This window comes from Sus scrofa, chromosome 10 (assembly GCF_054392235.1).
Source record: "Sus scrofa isolate SSC_HxYL_T2T_F1_AM1 chromosome 10, Sscrofa_HxYL_maternal_Yorkshire_Landrace_v2.0, whole genome shotgun sequence".
Classification (NCBI taxonomy): Eukaryota; Metazoa; Chordata; class Mammalia; order Artiodactyla; family Suidae; genus Sus; species Sus scrofa.
Window position 1 is genome coordinate 15,943,513 of NC_139392.1, and position 14,396 is coordinate 15,957,908.

Consider the following 14,396-nt stretch of genomic DNA (forward strand, 5'->3'; position numbering starts at 1 on the left):
CCACCTCTTCTGGATCCACTCCTCTGTCGATGGACATTTAGGTTGTTTCCATGTCTTGGCTATTGCAAATAGTGCTGCAGTGAACATTGGAGTACATGTGTCTTTGCGAGTCATGGTTTTCTCTGGATAGATGCCCAGGAGTGGGATTGCTGAATCAAATGGTAGTTTTATGTTTAGTTTTCTGAGGAATCTCCATACTGCTTTCCACAGTGGTTGCACCAATTTACAATCCCACCAACAGTGTACTAGGGTTCCTTTTTCTCCACACCCTCTCCAGCCCTTATTGTTTGTAGACTTTTGGATGATGGCCATTCTGGCAGGGGGAAGGTGGTACCTCAGAGTGGTTTTGATTTGCATTTCTCTAATAATGAGTGATGTTGAACGTCTTTCCATGTGTTTCTCGGCCATCCGTTTGTCTTCTTTGGAGAACTGTCTGCTTAGATCTTCTGCCCATTTTTTGATGGGGTTGTTTGTTTTTTTGGTATGGAGCTGCAGAAGTTGTTTATAAATTTTGGAGATTAATCCCTTGTCAGTCGATTCACTTGCAAAGATTTTCTCCCATTCTGTGGGTTGTCTTTTCGCATAGTCACCTTATTCTAACATTTTCAATCCTAACCCCCCTCACCTCTGGCAACCACCTGTATGTCTGTTCCCATGAGTCTGTTTCTGTTTTATTACGTTTGTTCATTTGGTTTTTTAAATTCCATATAGGTGAAATCACACAGTATTCGTCTTTACATATATGCGTGAAATCATAGCAATTGTCTTTCTCTTCCTGACTTATTTCGTTTAGCGTAATACCCTCTAGGTCCATCCATGTTATTGCAAATGGTAGGATGTTACTCTTTTTTATGGCTGATTAACATCGGCGAGCCAGCTAGATACTGAACCATCCTTCTTTAATATCCAGTAGAATTCTCCCGTGAAGCCTTCTGGTCTTGGACTTCTGTTCGTTGAGAGGTTTTGATTTCTGATTCAGTTTCATTACTGGTAATCAGTCTGTTCATATTTTCTGTTTCTTCCTGATTCAGTCTTGGGAGATTGTCCATTTCTAGAAATTTATCCCTTTCTTCTAGATTGTCCATTTTACTGGCATGTGATTGTTCACAGTACTCTATTATGATACTTGGTATTTCTGTAGTGTCATTTGTTTTGTGTTTTTATTTTTTGGCCACCCCACAACATATGGAGTTCCCAGGCCAGGGATTAGATCTGAGCTGCAGTTGTGACCTACACTGCAACAGTGGCAACGCCAGATCCTTAACCCACTGTGCCAGGCCAGGGATCAAACCTGCATCCCAGCGCTCCAAAAAGATGCCACCAATCCCACTGCATCACAGTGGGAATTCCTCTGTGGTGTCATTTGTAACTTCTCTTTCATTTCTGATTTTATTTGGGCCCTCTCTCATTGTTTCCTTTTTTTTTTTTGGTCTTTTTGTCTCTTTAGGGCCACACCTGTGGCATGTGGAGGTTCCCAGGCTAGGAATCTAATCAGAGCTATTGCCGCCAGCCTACGCCAGAGCCACAGCAATGCCAGATCTGAGCCGCATCTGCGACCTACACCACAGTTCACGGCAACGCCGGATCCTTAACCCACTGAGCAAGGCCAGGGATCCAGCCTGCAACCTCATGGTTCCTAGTTGGATTCATTTCCGCTGCACCACAATGGGAACTCGTTTTTTCTTGGTGAGAATGGCTAAATGTTTATTGATGTTGTGGTATTTTTCAAAGAATTAGCTCTTAGTTTCATTGACCTTTTCTATTATTTAGTCTCTATTTCATTTATTTCTGCTCTGACATTTATTATTTCTTTCCTATTGCTAACTTTGTGTTTGGGTTTTTTTCTAGATCCTTTAAGTTTAAGGTTAGTCTGTTTATTTGAGATTTTTCTCATTTTCTGAAGTAGACTTGTATCACTATAAACATCTCTCTTAGAACTGCTTTTGTGACGTCCTATAGATTTTGGTTGTTGTGTTTCCATTTTCATTTGTCTCAAGGTATTTTTTAATTTCCTCTGGTTTCTTCAGTTACCCATTGGTTAATTAGCCTCACATATGGCCTGTTGTTTAGCCTCCACATGTTTGTGTCTTGCAGGGTTTTTTCTTGGTACTTGCTTTCTAGTCTCTCAGTATTATGGTAGGAAAAATGCTTGACATGACTGCAGTCTTCTTAAATTTTCTCAGATTTGTTTTGTGGCCCAGCATGTGGTCTGTCCTGAAGAATGTTCCATGTGCACTTGAAAAGAATGTGTATTCTACTGCTTTTGTATGGGATGGTCTATAAATAGCTATTATGTCCATCTGCTCAGATTCCTCGTTTAAGGCTAGTGTTTCCTTATTGGTTTTCCGTCTGGATGAGCTGTCCATTGATGTAGTCGAGTACTAGAGTCCCTACCGTTATTGTTTTACTGTCAATTTCTCCCTTTTAAGTTTGTTACTCTTTGCTCTCTGATTTAGGGGATTCTATACTGGGTACATACATATTTACAGTTGTTACATCTTCTTGTTGGAGTGATCCTTTTGTCACTATGTGATGCCCTTCTTTGTCAATTGTTACAGTCTTTATTTTAAATTCTCTTTTGTCTGATATAAGTATTGCTACATCAGCTCTCTTTTCATTTCCATCTGGATGGAATACCTTTTTATATCCTCTCACTTCCAGTCTGTGTCTTTAGATCTGAAGTGAGCTCTTATAGGCAATATGTACATGGGTCTTGATTTTTATTCTCCAGCTACTCTGTCTTTTGATTGGACCATTTAGTGCATTTACATTTAAAGTAATTATTTCAGGTATGTACTTATTGCCACTTTGTTGTTTGGCAGTCTTTTTTTTTTTCTTTCCCTCTCTCAGGTTTGATGACTATTTTAGTGTTACGGTGGATTTCCTTCTGTTTTGGGTTTGTGATTACTATAGTGATATATATAAAGTTGATGATTTCTTAAGTTCACATGCATTCTAACAACCCTGCATTTTTAGTCCTCCCCACTACATTTTCCTCTCCATGTCACTTAGTTCTTTCTCTGGGGTTTTGTTCTTTCATTTGGAACATATTCCTCTGTCTGCTCATTTTGCCTTTCTGCATGTTAATTTCTATGTATTTGGCAGGTTGATTATGTTTCTTGTTCTTGGAGAAGTGGCATTAAATAGCAGATATCCTATAGGGCCCAGCTGCACACTCCCATCTGAGCACTAGCTCTCTATGCTTAGGGGTGCACCCTAGGTGGACCACATGGGCCTTTCTGTTGTGGTGGGGCTGACTACTTTGGGCACACTGGTAAGCAGGACTGGCTCCAAACCTGGGCATCTGGGTCCTGGGGCAGTAGGCTGTGGGACCCAGGAGTCCTGGTACTGGTGCCAACTGGCTGGTGAGCAGGTAAGCCCCTGGCACTAATAAACTATTACCAGGAGGACTCCAAAATGCCATTGCCAGCACAAGAGCCCTCACAGTACAAAGAGCTCCACAAATTGGCTGCCACCAGCATCTGTGTCCCCAGGAGGAGTCCCACTTGCCTTCTACCTTCAGGGCGGTTTCTTCAAGATCAGGAAATGGGTCTTACCCAGGTTCCTTTCAAATTGCTGTCTCAGAGCTGGATCTCAGAGCATGAGAGTGAGTGAGTCTCTGGTCCTACAACCCTTTGGTTCTCCCATAGATCAGCCCACTGGCCTTCAAAGCCAGGAGCCCCAGGCTGCAAAGCCTGATGTGAGGCTCAGACCACTCAATCCTTAGGAAGAACCTCTGCAGTTGTGATTATCCTCCCGTTTGTGGGTCACCTACCTCAGTGTAAGTAGGGTAACTGTGGGAAGAGGTGAGCTCAGGGTCTTGCTACTCGACTATCTTGCTAGAAAACTGACTTTTTTTGTAATTGTTTTTGCTTTCTTCTAAAACCCTGGCCTGGATTTCCCATTGTGGTTCAGGGGGTTAAGAACCTGACTAGTATCCCTGGCCTCACTCAGTGGGTTAGGATCCAGCAAGTTGCAGCATAGGTTGCAGATATTACACCTTGGATCTGGCGTTGCTGTGGCTGTGGTGTAGGCCAGCAGCTACAGATCCAAATTTAACCCTGGCCTGGGAGCTTCCATATGCCATGGGTGTGGTCCTTAAAATAAATAAAATAATAAGTAAATAAATAAAATAGACCCTGGCCTAAGGGCTATAATATTCTAAAAATTGGGAGTTTTACTCTATTTGAAATTGAAATATTTGTCAATTCAGGATCATCATATGTAGACCAAAGCCTACAAATCGCTTAAGCACCTAGAGTAGGAAAAGAAGCTGGGAAAACAGGCCTTGGGCGGGGGTGGTCCCATATTGCACTGGCAGGGGGTGCACTACCTCCTGTCTGGCCTTCTCCCTGACCTTCCTCCAGATGCAGCTTCTATCAAAGAAAACTTCTCACCTGGGCCCCACTGACACCCCCTCTCTTTGATCGTAGGGCATGGACCCCACACACAATGGAGTTCACATCTTTGGTTTATTCATTGAGGGGGCAAGGTGGAATCATGAAGAAAAAATACTGGAAGACTCGCTGCCTTGTGAGATATGTTGTGATTTTCCTGAAATACACTTCTTGCCAACAAAGGTAACCGCTTAAATGTGTATCGTTTAGTCATAAGCCCCTGAGCTTTCCCTCCATAATACAAACCATTCCTTGTACTCTTCGTTCTTTATTATTTAACTAGGTAAATTGGATGACATGCTTTAGACAGCAAACATGTCAAAGAGCACAAAATATTGCTAAAATCTAACATAGATGCTATAACGAACTTCCCGTCATGGCTCAGTGGTTAACGAACCATGAGCTTGCAGGTTTGATCCCTGCCCTTGCTCAGTGGGTTAAGGATCCGGCCTTGCCACGAGCTGTGGTGTAGGTCGGCGACGTGGCTCAGAACCCACCTTGCTGTGGCTGTGGTGTAGGCCAGCAGCTGAGGCTCTGATAACGACCCCTAGGCTGGGAACCTCCATATGCTACAGGTGCAACCCTAAAAAAAGACAAAAAAAAATTAAATTATCCAGGCATAACTTCCATATGCAGTAACATAACCACCTAATGTTAAATGTATTCCATTTGTAGCAAATCTCCCAAATCTAAAATAAAGAAAATATGGATCATTGGTTTGCTTGAGCTTTGCAAGTTGACTGTTGGATTTTTTTGGTTTTTTTTTTAGATTTCTACTGAAAGTCCAAATGCTCCTGAGCAGACGGAGTCCGAACTCTACACCTTTGAATGCCCAGTCTACCAGACACCTGAAAGGTCAAGGACCTGGACAACTGCTGGCCTAGCCTCAAACTTTTTAACATCTGTGTATTTATCCACAAAGAAACCTCCTAGTCACTGGATCACACTGCAGGTTGCATTGCTGTGTGAGAAGGATGAAAAATAAATTTCCATAACCAACCATGTCATTTCTGACTCTAACCAGAGTTTCACCTTTTAAGACATTCACGTGTAGGCAGCATCCCCATGAAAACATCTGTGGGTTCAGCCAGACTGGATGATGCCATCCCTTCCTTCCTCCTGCACATGGAAACCTCAAGCTATGGGAGTTCGTGCTCTGACTCAGCAGGTTACAAACCTAAGTAGTGTCCAGGAGGATATGGGTTCAGTCCCCGGCCTTGCTCAGTGGGTTAAGGATCGATCTGGAGTTTCGGTGAGCTGTGGTGTAGGTCCCAGATGCAGCTCAGAGCCATGTTGCTGGGCTGTAGTGCAGGCCAGCAGCTGTAGCTCCTATTCTGCCCCTAACCTGGGAACTGCCATATGCCACAGGGTACAGCCCTATTGAAAAAGAGAGGAAACTCCAAAGTGATCAAAGCAACATCTTTTTATTTTCAACTTAAAACTTCATTATAAAACTTGTCCAATAAACATCAAAAACAAAATTAAAAACAAATTATAGCTGATATCCAGAGACTGCAGCACTGTGTTGGTAACAACTCTTTTTCATTACCAAGGAAAAGAATGCAAGCCCCCCCCCCTCCCCAAAGCTTCACTGGTGAATTTAGTATAGAATATGCTGGCACCTCATTTTCTGATGTCCAGAGAAAAGCATGAAGAAACTGCTTGCATACACAGCTTCACCAAAACCATGTTTAAAGACCGTAGGCCTGCAGCATGCTAGAGCAAACCAACTTCATGATCACGTTAACATAAGCCCAGTTATATACACTTCAGGTTACAGTGTAGAATCAACACTGCATATTCTAAATGGCTCATATATAAAATGTATAATTAAAACCCCAAACATACACGCTGTTAGATTTCCCCATGTTTAAGGTACTGAGAACAATCCAACTCTGAAGACAAAAGTTTAGTGAATTTACTACTGTTCCATTATAGGACAGTTACTAAGGAGACTGTATCAATCTCAGTAGAATTTACTGGCTAACACTACCTTATACACATCTATTCAACTAAAAGAAATGATTTGAAACTATTCCCTTAAATTGTTTTTACATAAATAGATTTCTAAAGATGAACACAACACTCCTTTAGAGGGAGTAGAGTTTTGTAAAATATAAAGATATGCAAAAATACAGCATAAACTGCCTAAGCCAACAGTAGCAAAAACACCGTTTAATTAAAAAAGTCAATGACATACAAAAATATTACCCTGAAATGGCAGATTTTCAAACACCAATCTGTGTAAAAATGTTTAAATAGTGATGTTATTCCAAAAATATATATTTATTTTCTATTTGCAAGAGTTTATAAAGGCAAATACACACCTGCAATTGAGGTAGCAAAGCCAAATTCACGACACTTTGGATTAGGAAAAATACTCTTCCTATGCTTTAAGAGCGCCTTTCATACACTAGTAAATGAATTCTACTTGTTTCAAAATGTTCATTTCACATGTACTACTTTACAAAACTTAAAATACTGCAAATGTTTGTTAAAAAGATACTTAGTCCTGAAAATTATTTCACATTCAAAATACTATACAGGAAAATCTGAAGTCACCATATATTACATAAAAGCGACGTATTTACATTTTCGAATGCAGTTTCAGAGGCTGAGGTTAAGCAAATGACCGCTAAAAGTCTTCAGCAAACAATGTCCACTCACCATCACCCGCTTCCCATGGAGCACTGAACAGCGGAGTTTCAAATCTCGTAACTAGTAAGTGATTTAAGGGAAACAAAAATTCTACTCTCTTAATGCAATAAAACATAAATATACTTTTAAAATGTAACAACATTTTCATTTAAGAAAAACCAACTGACAAAAGAATCCAAATTTGAAAAGCAATCAAAAACCATAAACATCAATAGTATTCAGTGCGTTTAGAAGACTGAAGGACTGAACGTTTCCGATCAGAACGCCAATTCCAACGTCTTTATCTACACGTTCCTTATGTTAATTGTTATATTTAATAAAAATAAACATGGCTACATTAGAAGACTTACTGTCTGGCTCTACAGTCCTGCCTCAAAGAGACAGGGAAACGGCAAGATGCTGTCAGTGCAACAAGAGAAGGTTCTCGGGGATTTTCTTCTTTCCTGGCGAGCGGGAGCTAGAGCGGCAGGTGCGCTGCAGCAGCGAGGGCAGGGTCAGTAGACGTGCGGGAAGATGCGATAGGGGACCCGCTGGCAGTACTTCTCCCAGGCCAGGCCGTACTTCCTCTTGCAGTGGTGCTCGTCGCGGGCTTCTCGGTGCACCAGCAACGCGGTGAAGTAAATCACGTAGAAGTAAGGCAGAATGTGGCTGAAACCTGTGGGTAGCAACAGCCAAGAGGACGAGGCCTGTTTATCATCACCTTGCGCTGCTGCCCCTGCTGTTCCCCGCATCCTCTAAAATGGACCCCCCGTGGCTTCATTTTCTGCGATGATGGGGAAAACAACTAAACCAGTTCATGAAATCCCACTCCTGTGTGGCAGAAGGTAATATCTGAACTAAAAGCCATCAGAAGAGTGGGAGTTCCTGTTGTGATTATAAACCCAGCTAGTATCCGTGAGGATGCAGGTTCAGTGCCTGGCCTTGCTCAGTGGGTTAAGGATTGGGCATTGCTGTGAGCTGTGGTGTAGGCTGCAGATATGGCTCTGATTCGACCCCCTAGCCTGGGAACTTGCATGTGCCGCAGGTGTTGCCCCAAAAAGCAAAAATAAATAATAACAAATTAAAAAATGAATTAAAATAAGGCTATCAGAAGAGTGACTAATCCATCCTAACAACAAATCGAACATCCATCCCTGTATTAAAAGCAAATCCCCCCCTTTCCTCCCCCGCGGTCCTCAGGGCTAAGCAGAGAGAACGGACAAGTGGGCTGACACAGAGCACAAACACAGAGCGTGCCTTTTCTTCTGCTTAATAACCAAAGAGTCCAGAATCTACCTCCACTGAGTCATGAATAAAAAGGCAATTTCTTTAATACACGCAAACTATTGCCTTCGGGATGGACAAGCAATGAGATCCTGCTGTACAGCACTGGGAACTCTATCTAGTCACTTGTGATGGAACATGATGGAGGATAAAGTGAGCAAAAGAATGTATGTATGTACGTGTGACCGGGTCACTGTGCTGTACAGTAGAAACTGACAGAACACCGTAAACCAGAACACCGTAAACCAACTATAATGGAAAAAATAAAAATCACTTTAAAATAAAAACATAAAAAGGCAATTTCTACAAATTCTACTTAGGAAAAAAGCTAACAGGTATAGTTTAAAACCTCCAATTGTGCTTGCAGATGTTTCGAGTAAAACCTCAGGCTCTGTGAATCCCCAGTTAACCTCAGAAGCTGGATGAGTGAGGTGCCGCTTGAACCAGGCACAGCACCCAGAGGGGAACGGGCAACCCCGACCTCCTACAGCGACCCCCACACCCAACAAGGACACACACATCCTATGCGTGGCCGCGAGAAAGACCCAACCAGCGCTCCCCTGACATGCTTACCGCACGGGAGGGACCATGCCAGGGCCATGATGAGGTCACCCAGGTAATTGGGGTGGCGAACAAAGCCCCACCATCCAGACACGAGAAGGTTTTTTCCCGTTGAAGTGTGAATGGTTTTTAAATCTACACAAAAACAAAAAGACATTTTTAATGAGCTACAGACAAAGGGAGACACAAAATCTTTATGCAATACAAAACCACAGACAGAAACCAATACTTACGGGCAAGCTTTGGGTCATTAGGATTTTTCCGGAATGCATTTTTCTGAGAATTTGCACATCGGAAGATGATAAATCCACACACTGTAATTTTTTAAAAATTTCGTTCGTTAACAATTTTGACATAATCTGTATTTAAAAGCATCTGTAATTTCAATTGGAAACTACTCCTGTGCTCCAGGGAAATTTCTAAAGTATAGAATAGTTTGCTTCCTTAAGAACGAATCAAAATGTCTCAATCTCAGAACATCAGCAGAACTTAGGAAATCTCCTAATTCCTGTTGAGGCTCAGTGGTAATCAACCCAATTAGGATAAGGTTCGATCCCTGGCCTTGCTCAGTGGGTTAAGGACCCAGCATTGCCGTGAGCTGTGGTGTAGGTCGCAGATATGGCTTGGATCCTGAGTTGCTTTGGCTGTGGTGTAGGCCTGCAGTTACAGCTCCAATTCAACCCCTAGCCTGGGAACTTCCATATGTTGCAGGTGTGGCTCTAAAAAGACAAAAAAAAAAAAAAAAAAAAAAAAAAAGATAGGATACTTCACTGCCATCCTGCTTTCATCATCTACCCAGGAAATGCCTTGAAGGCAAAACTGACAAACACAGTTACATCCATGAATAAAACTGAATATAGCCCACATTACAATAAAATCGATGCTGGCGTTCAGTATAATTAATCACGTTAGTTACGATACCTGCTGGCTACAACGGCGAACACTTTCGTAATTAAACTATGGCTCAGCATCAGCACCAGAACAACTTGCACATAAATATATGCTGAATTCCACTGCGAGCCTCCAAATTAGTAGGTTTATTTCAAATTTCAAAAGGTCGGAGTTCCTGTCATGGCACAGCAGAAACGAATCCGCCTAGGAACTATGAGGTTGCAGGTTCGATCCCTGGCCTTGCTCAGTGGGTTAAGGATCCAGTGTTGCCATGAGCTGTGGTGTAGGTCGCAGACACGGCTTGGATACTGCCTTGCTGTGGCTGTGGTGTAGGCCAGCAGCTGTAGCTCTGTTTAGACCCCTAGCCTAGGAATCTCCAGATGTCGTGGGTGCAGCCCTAAAAAGCAAAAAAAAAAAATTCAAAAGGTCGAAATCAGTAAGTCCTGACATATCAGTAATATACGACAGTGTTAGTCCTTAATAAAGCAGTAGGAAATAACTCTCATCCCACCCACCCACCCCCCTTTCTTTTTTTTTTTTGCTGCACCTGCAGCAGATGAAAGTTTCTGGACCAGAATCGAACCTGCACCATGGCAGCGACCCAGGGCACTGCAGTGACGACACCAGATCCTGACCCCGCTGTACCACAAGGGAATGCCCCTATTTTTAGCCTAACTGTAAAACAGACATACTCTGTCTTGAATAACACACAGGCATGTACTAACCAAACCAGTGATGAACCTCTTAGATTTAACCAATGGCTTGAACTTATTCTTCCAGCATAAATACTGATTATATAGCAAAATCAGCAACATGCGAAGTTCCCTGCCCACCCTCTGGTGGGCTGTTTAATCCACAGTGTAATGAAAAAAGCCATCCTGAAGCTAATCCACGACCCCCCAGCAATGCCATCCACCCCGGCCGAGCTGTTCCCTCCGTCTGACTTAGCCATCTCCCACCCCAGGTTTACCCATTGTGAGTCAGGCAAACACCATGTCCTCCAGTAAGTTCACACTGAGAATCTCCAGAGAGACGCTCTCTCTACCTTAAACCCCCATCATGTTTGGTCTGTAAGTCCCTCTTATAGGCTCTTCCTACGCCTCACAGCCCTGTCTCAGCTCAGTGCCTATTTCTCCCGTTAGAGTGTAAGCTCTGTGAATGCAAGGCCGATCTTCCTACCTTTTTTTTTCTTTAGGGCTGCACCTGCAGCATATGGAAGTTCCCAGGCTAGGGGTGAATCAGCTGCAGCTGCCAGCCTGCACCACAGCCACAGCAACATGGGATCCGAGCCGCGTCTGCAACCTACACCACAGCTGACGGCAACGCCAGATCTTTAACCCACTGAGCGAGGCCAGGGATCGAACCTGTAACCTCATAGATACTAGTCAGGTTTGCAACATGCTGAGCCACAAGGGGAACTCCCCAATCTTCCTACTTTTTAAGGGGCTACCAGAAAAAGCAGGCACTCAGCAGAAAAAAATGACTCATTACTAAAATTATTATTTTAAACTAAACTTAATAAGTTTTAAAACTAAATGGTTTGCCTAAAATGATGTTTAAAGAACTATTAAGGAAGCCGAAAAAGAAAGAGCCATTCTCTTTGCGAGATGCGAGAACCTTTTACTACTCAACCCATCCAGCACACAGCGCTTCAGGCCTGCGCTACCGGTGGCATCTCTCAGGGCCCGAATCGATATGGAGCTACCAGGGCACAGGAGACTCTGCGCGCAACGTTTAACACGCAGAGTGACAGTCATACTCACGCTTCAGAGCCACGATGAGAGAAGCCGCCGGCCAGGACAGCTCATTGGGATGAGCGACTAAGTAAAACGCTTGGAAGCTGTAGATAAACGGCACCCACACTAGATCCCCGAAGGCCAGCATGAACCCGAAGCCATCGTGGATGATGTCCATGGTGGTCAGCAACGCCTCCTGGAAGGTGCAGAGGGGAAAGATTGCTCTTCCGTGTGGGGAAGAGGACCTTCTGCGTCCAAAGCGTTTAAATCAAGTACGAGTCTGCAGTCAAACGGATCAGGGCCTCGGGGAAGGTACACGACCAAGAATGTTCGCAGGCAGGGGCGGGCGTCTGGCTCCCCCAGCGTGGCCATCACGCCAAGTCGTTCCGCTTCAGCTCCTGTGACTCCAGCCTCTCACTCCACGATGCTCAAACAACAGTGCTCCCGAGCGCCCCTTCTGCCTCCGAGCCTCTGCCTGGAACCCCCTCCTCCAGGCCTCCCGGCTGCCTTCCTGCACTGTCCCCAGGGAGAGGCACCTCTCGGATGCCACCACCTGCTGGAGCCTCAAGGGACTGGGGGACTCTATCTAAGCCGCTCCCTCCACTAGACGAGGAGACAGAAGGCGGGGAGCGCGCGTCTCCACTGCCACCCTGCACCTAGCCCACGTGCACCCACCTAACCTCTGATCCTAATCGGGTTCTTCCGATGACCCAGCAACACGGGCAACCACCTGCTTCACGGCCCAAGGTAAACTAGGCCGGGCACGAAACCCCTCGAGGCTGAGGGCAGCCCAGCCAGCAGCCAGATCCGCCTGGGACCACGTACCTGCAGGCCCGACCCTGGAGAGTGGAGACGGCCCAGCGTGGGGGCATCGCTGACCTGCCTCGAACCCCAGTACACACCACTGACTAGAAACCCGGCACGTATAAGCTCTGACGGAGAATCGGTGTTCTAGATGAGAGAAAAGTGAGGGCCCCAACGAGCCCCCCCCAAAAAAGCAAAAAGACCACGCAACAGAAAAATGGATGTTACAACCTCCAGGCCCTTGGGCTCACACTCGAGTCAAAATTTCCTATTCTTATGCCCACGGGAGCGGGTGAGAAAGCAGACCGGGCTGGGGCTGGGGCAGGGTTAGGGCTAAGGGGAGGGCTAGGGCTAGTGGGAGCGGGCCAGGAGTGAGGGGCAAGGCAGAAACTGCTGGGGCAAGGCCAGGGCAGGACCCTCGGCCCCACCCAGTTCCTGGGCCTCAGATGATTTGCACGCAGCCAGCAGAGGCTCCGAGAAAGGGTCATTTATGTATATTGAAGTTCACATTTTCAGTTCTTTAAGGTGTGGCGCAAAAACACAGAGGAATCTCTAACACCCAACCTAACAAGAAAGCTACCAAGCATCTACTTTTTGTCCAGACACCTGCCAGGTACCAAGCCAGGCTGCATGCCAGCGACCCAGCCACACTCAATGCCGCCTGACTCCAAGCCTCTTAAAATTACTTACCTCATTCCAGAGGGCGTCCACCACGTACAAGAGCTGGAAGCTGTTGACCAAAATCATGGCTAAGGATGGAAAGGCACGATTCTGTACCTTCATCTCAGCCAAAAGCATCACCAAGTTAATGACCACCTGAAATGAAAGGGGCAGGTGTAGTCTCCACAGAAAGACAGTCATTTCCCAGCCGAGAAGGCGCACACACCTCCTGACCGAGTAGCCACCGTCAGTGACAAGACACAGCCACCTCATAAGCCCCTGACGGTACCAAGAACACTTATTTCTTGCCAAAGGTTTTCGGGCCAAAGACACATCATTCACCCCCATCACGAGAAAACACTGGACTAACCCAAACTGAGGGGCCCTCTTACAAAATAAATGACCAGAACTCTTTGAAAGTGTCAAGGTCATGAGAGACAAGGAAAGACTCCGCCGTCATGACAGAGGAGAGGAGACGAAGGCCAAGGAGCAACTAAATGAAGTGTCGGACCCTGAAGAGGGTCCAGGATCAGGAAAAGGGCGACAGTGGGAAAAGTGCAGAACCTCACTCTGTGGATTGAACGGGTAATGCCGTAAGGGTGTTAATTGGTGGTGGTGGTGGTTTTAATTGCTGTTCCTTATACTATGGTTCTGCCAGATGTTAGTATTGGGGGAAGTGATAAGAAGGACATCTTTATATGTGCAGCTTGCATTCATATCTAAAATTAGGTCAAAATACATTTTTTTAAAGCAGAGGAAAATATTTTTTCCTAATAAATTCATCTACACTATTATTTTTCTACCTAAACATAAACCGGTATAATTGGAATAAAACAAACTCTTTTAATGTGCAATAACCTATAACCCTCTGGACTATATTTACAGTAAGAAAATATTTTAAGTACACAGACCTATGGAAAGCTATAGTTATTCCTAAAGACAGACCACCCACTGCTTCCTTTAAAGCTGTCTACGGTTCTCTCTAAAGGCAAGACTGATCTGTACTATTGAATTGAAATTAAAAAAGAAAAAAAGAGAGAGACATACCCAGCCAATCAATCCAGGGCGCAATTCACAAAAGTATTTGAGATCAAAAGTACCAATCCGAGGATTTAACTCGCGGCCAATGAAGAAATCATAGATGGCATTGCCTAAGAAGGAAAAGGATTTTAGCTAAACAGCATTCCAAACCCAATTATGAGGCTTTTAAACTGCTCAGCTGTCTTCTCTCCAGGGTCAGATGCAATCACCTCCAGAAGACTGGCAAACAGCCACTGGGGGAAGACACCCCCTGCTGGCCCATCTGGAAACAGCCATGCTGCCACAGGCATGGGGCCTGTGGGGCCAGATTTCTGGATTATTTTATTTTTTTATTTATTTATTTTTTAATTTTTTTTTGCAGTTCCCAAAGCACGTGGAAGTTCCT

The 14,396-nt window shown here is 44.5% G+C and overlaps 2 protein-coding genes across 4 annotated transcripts in view; one reads left to right on the plus strand and one right to left on the minus strand.

Moving 5' to 3' along the window:
* The window catches only part of DNAH14 (dynein axonemal heavy chain 14), a 343,434-nt gene extending 338,030 nt beyond the window's left edge, over positions 1-5,404 (plus strand). Inside the window, exons 84-85 of the mRNA XM_084979196.1 lie at positions 4,434-4,580; positions 5,167-5,404. Of these exons, the coding sequence (XP_084835322.1) occupies positions 4,434-4,580; positions 5,167-5,382 (363 nt within the window). The 3' untranslated portion in view covers positions 5,383-5,404. The remainder of the gene's footprint in view (positions 1-4,433; positions 4,581-5,166) is intronic.
* A 398-nt stretch (positions 5,405-5,802) lies between these two features.
* The window catches only part of LBR (lamin B receptor), a 42,557-nt gene continuing 33,963 nt past the window's right edge, over positions 5,803-14,396 (minus strand). For all 3 annotated transcript variants that reach the window (XM_084979218.1, XM_084979219.1, XM_021064388.2), the window contains 6 exons: positions 14,018-14,121; positions 13,001-13,126; positions 11,534-11,702; positions 9,113-9,193; positions 8,892-9,014; positions 5,803-7,710 (listed from right to left, as the gene is read on the minus strand). In XM_084979218.1, the coding sequence (XP_084835344.1) occupies positions 7,550-7,710; positions 8,892-9,014; positions 9,113-9,193; positions 11,534-11,702; positions 13,001-13,126; positions 14,018-14,121 (764 nt within the window). In that variant the 3' untranslated portion in view covers positions 5,803-7,549. The remainder of the gene's footprint in view (positions 7,711-8,891; positions 9,015-9,112; positions 9,194-11,533; positions 11,703-13,000; positions 13,127-14,017; positions 14,122-14,396) is intronic.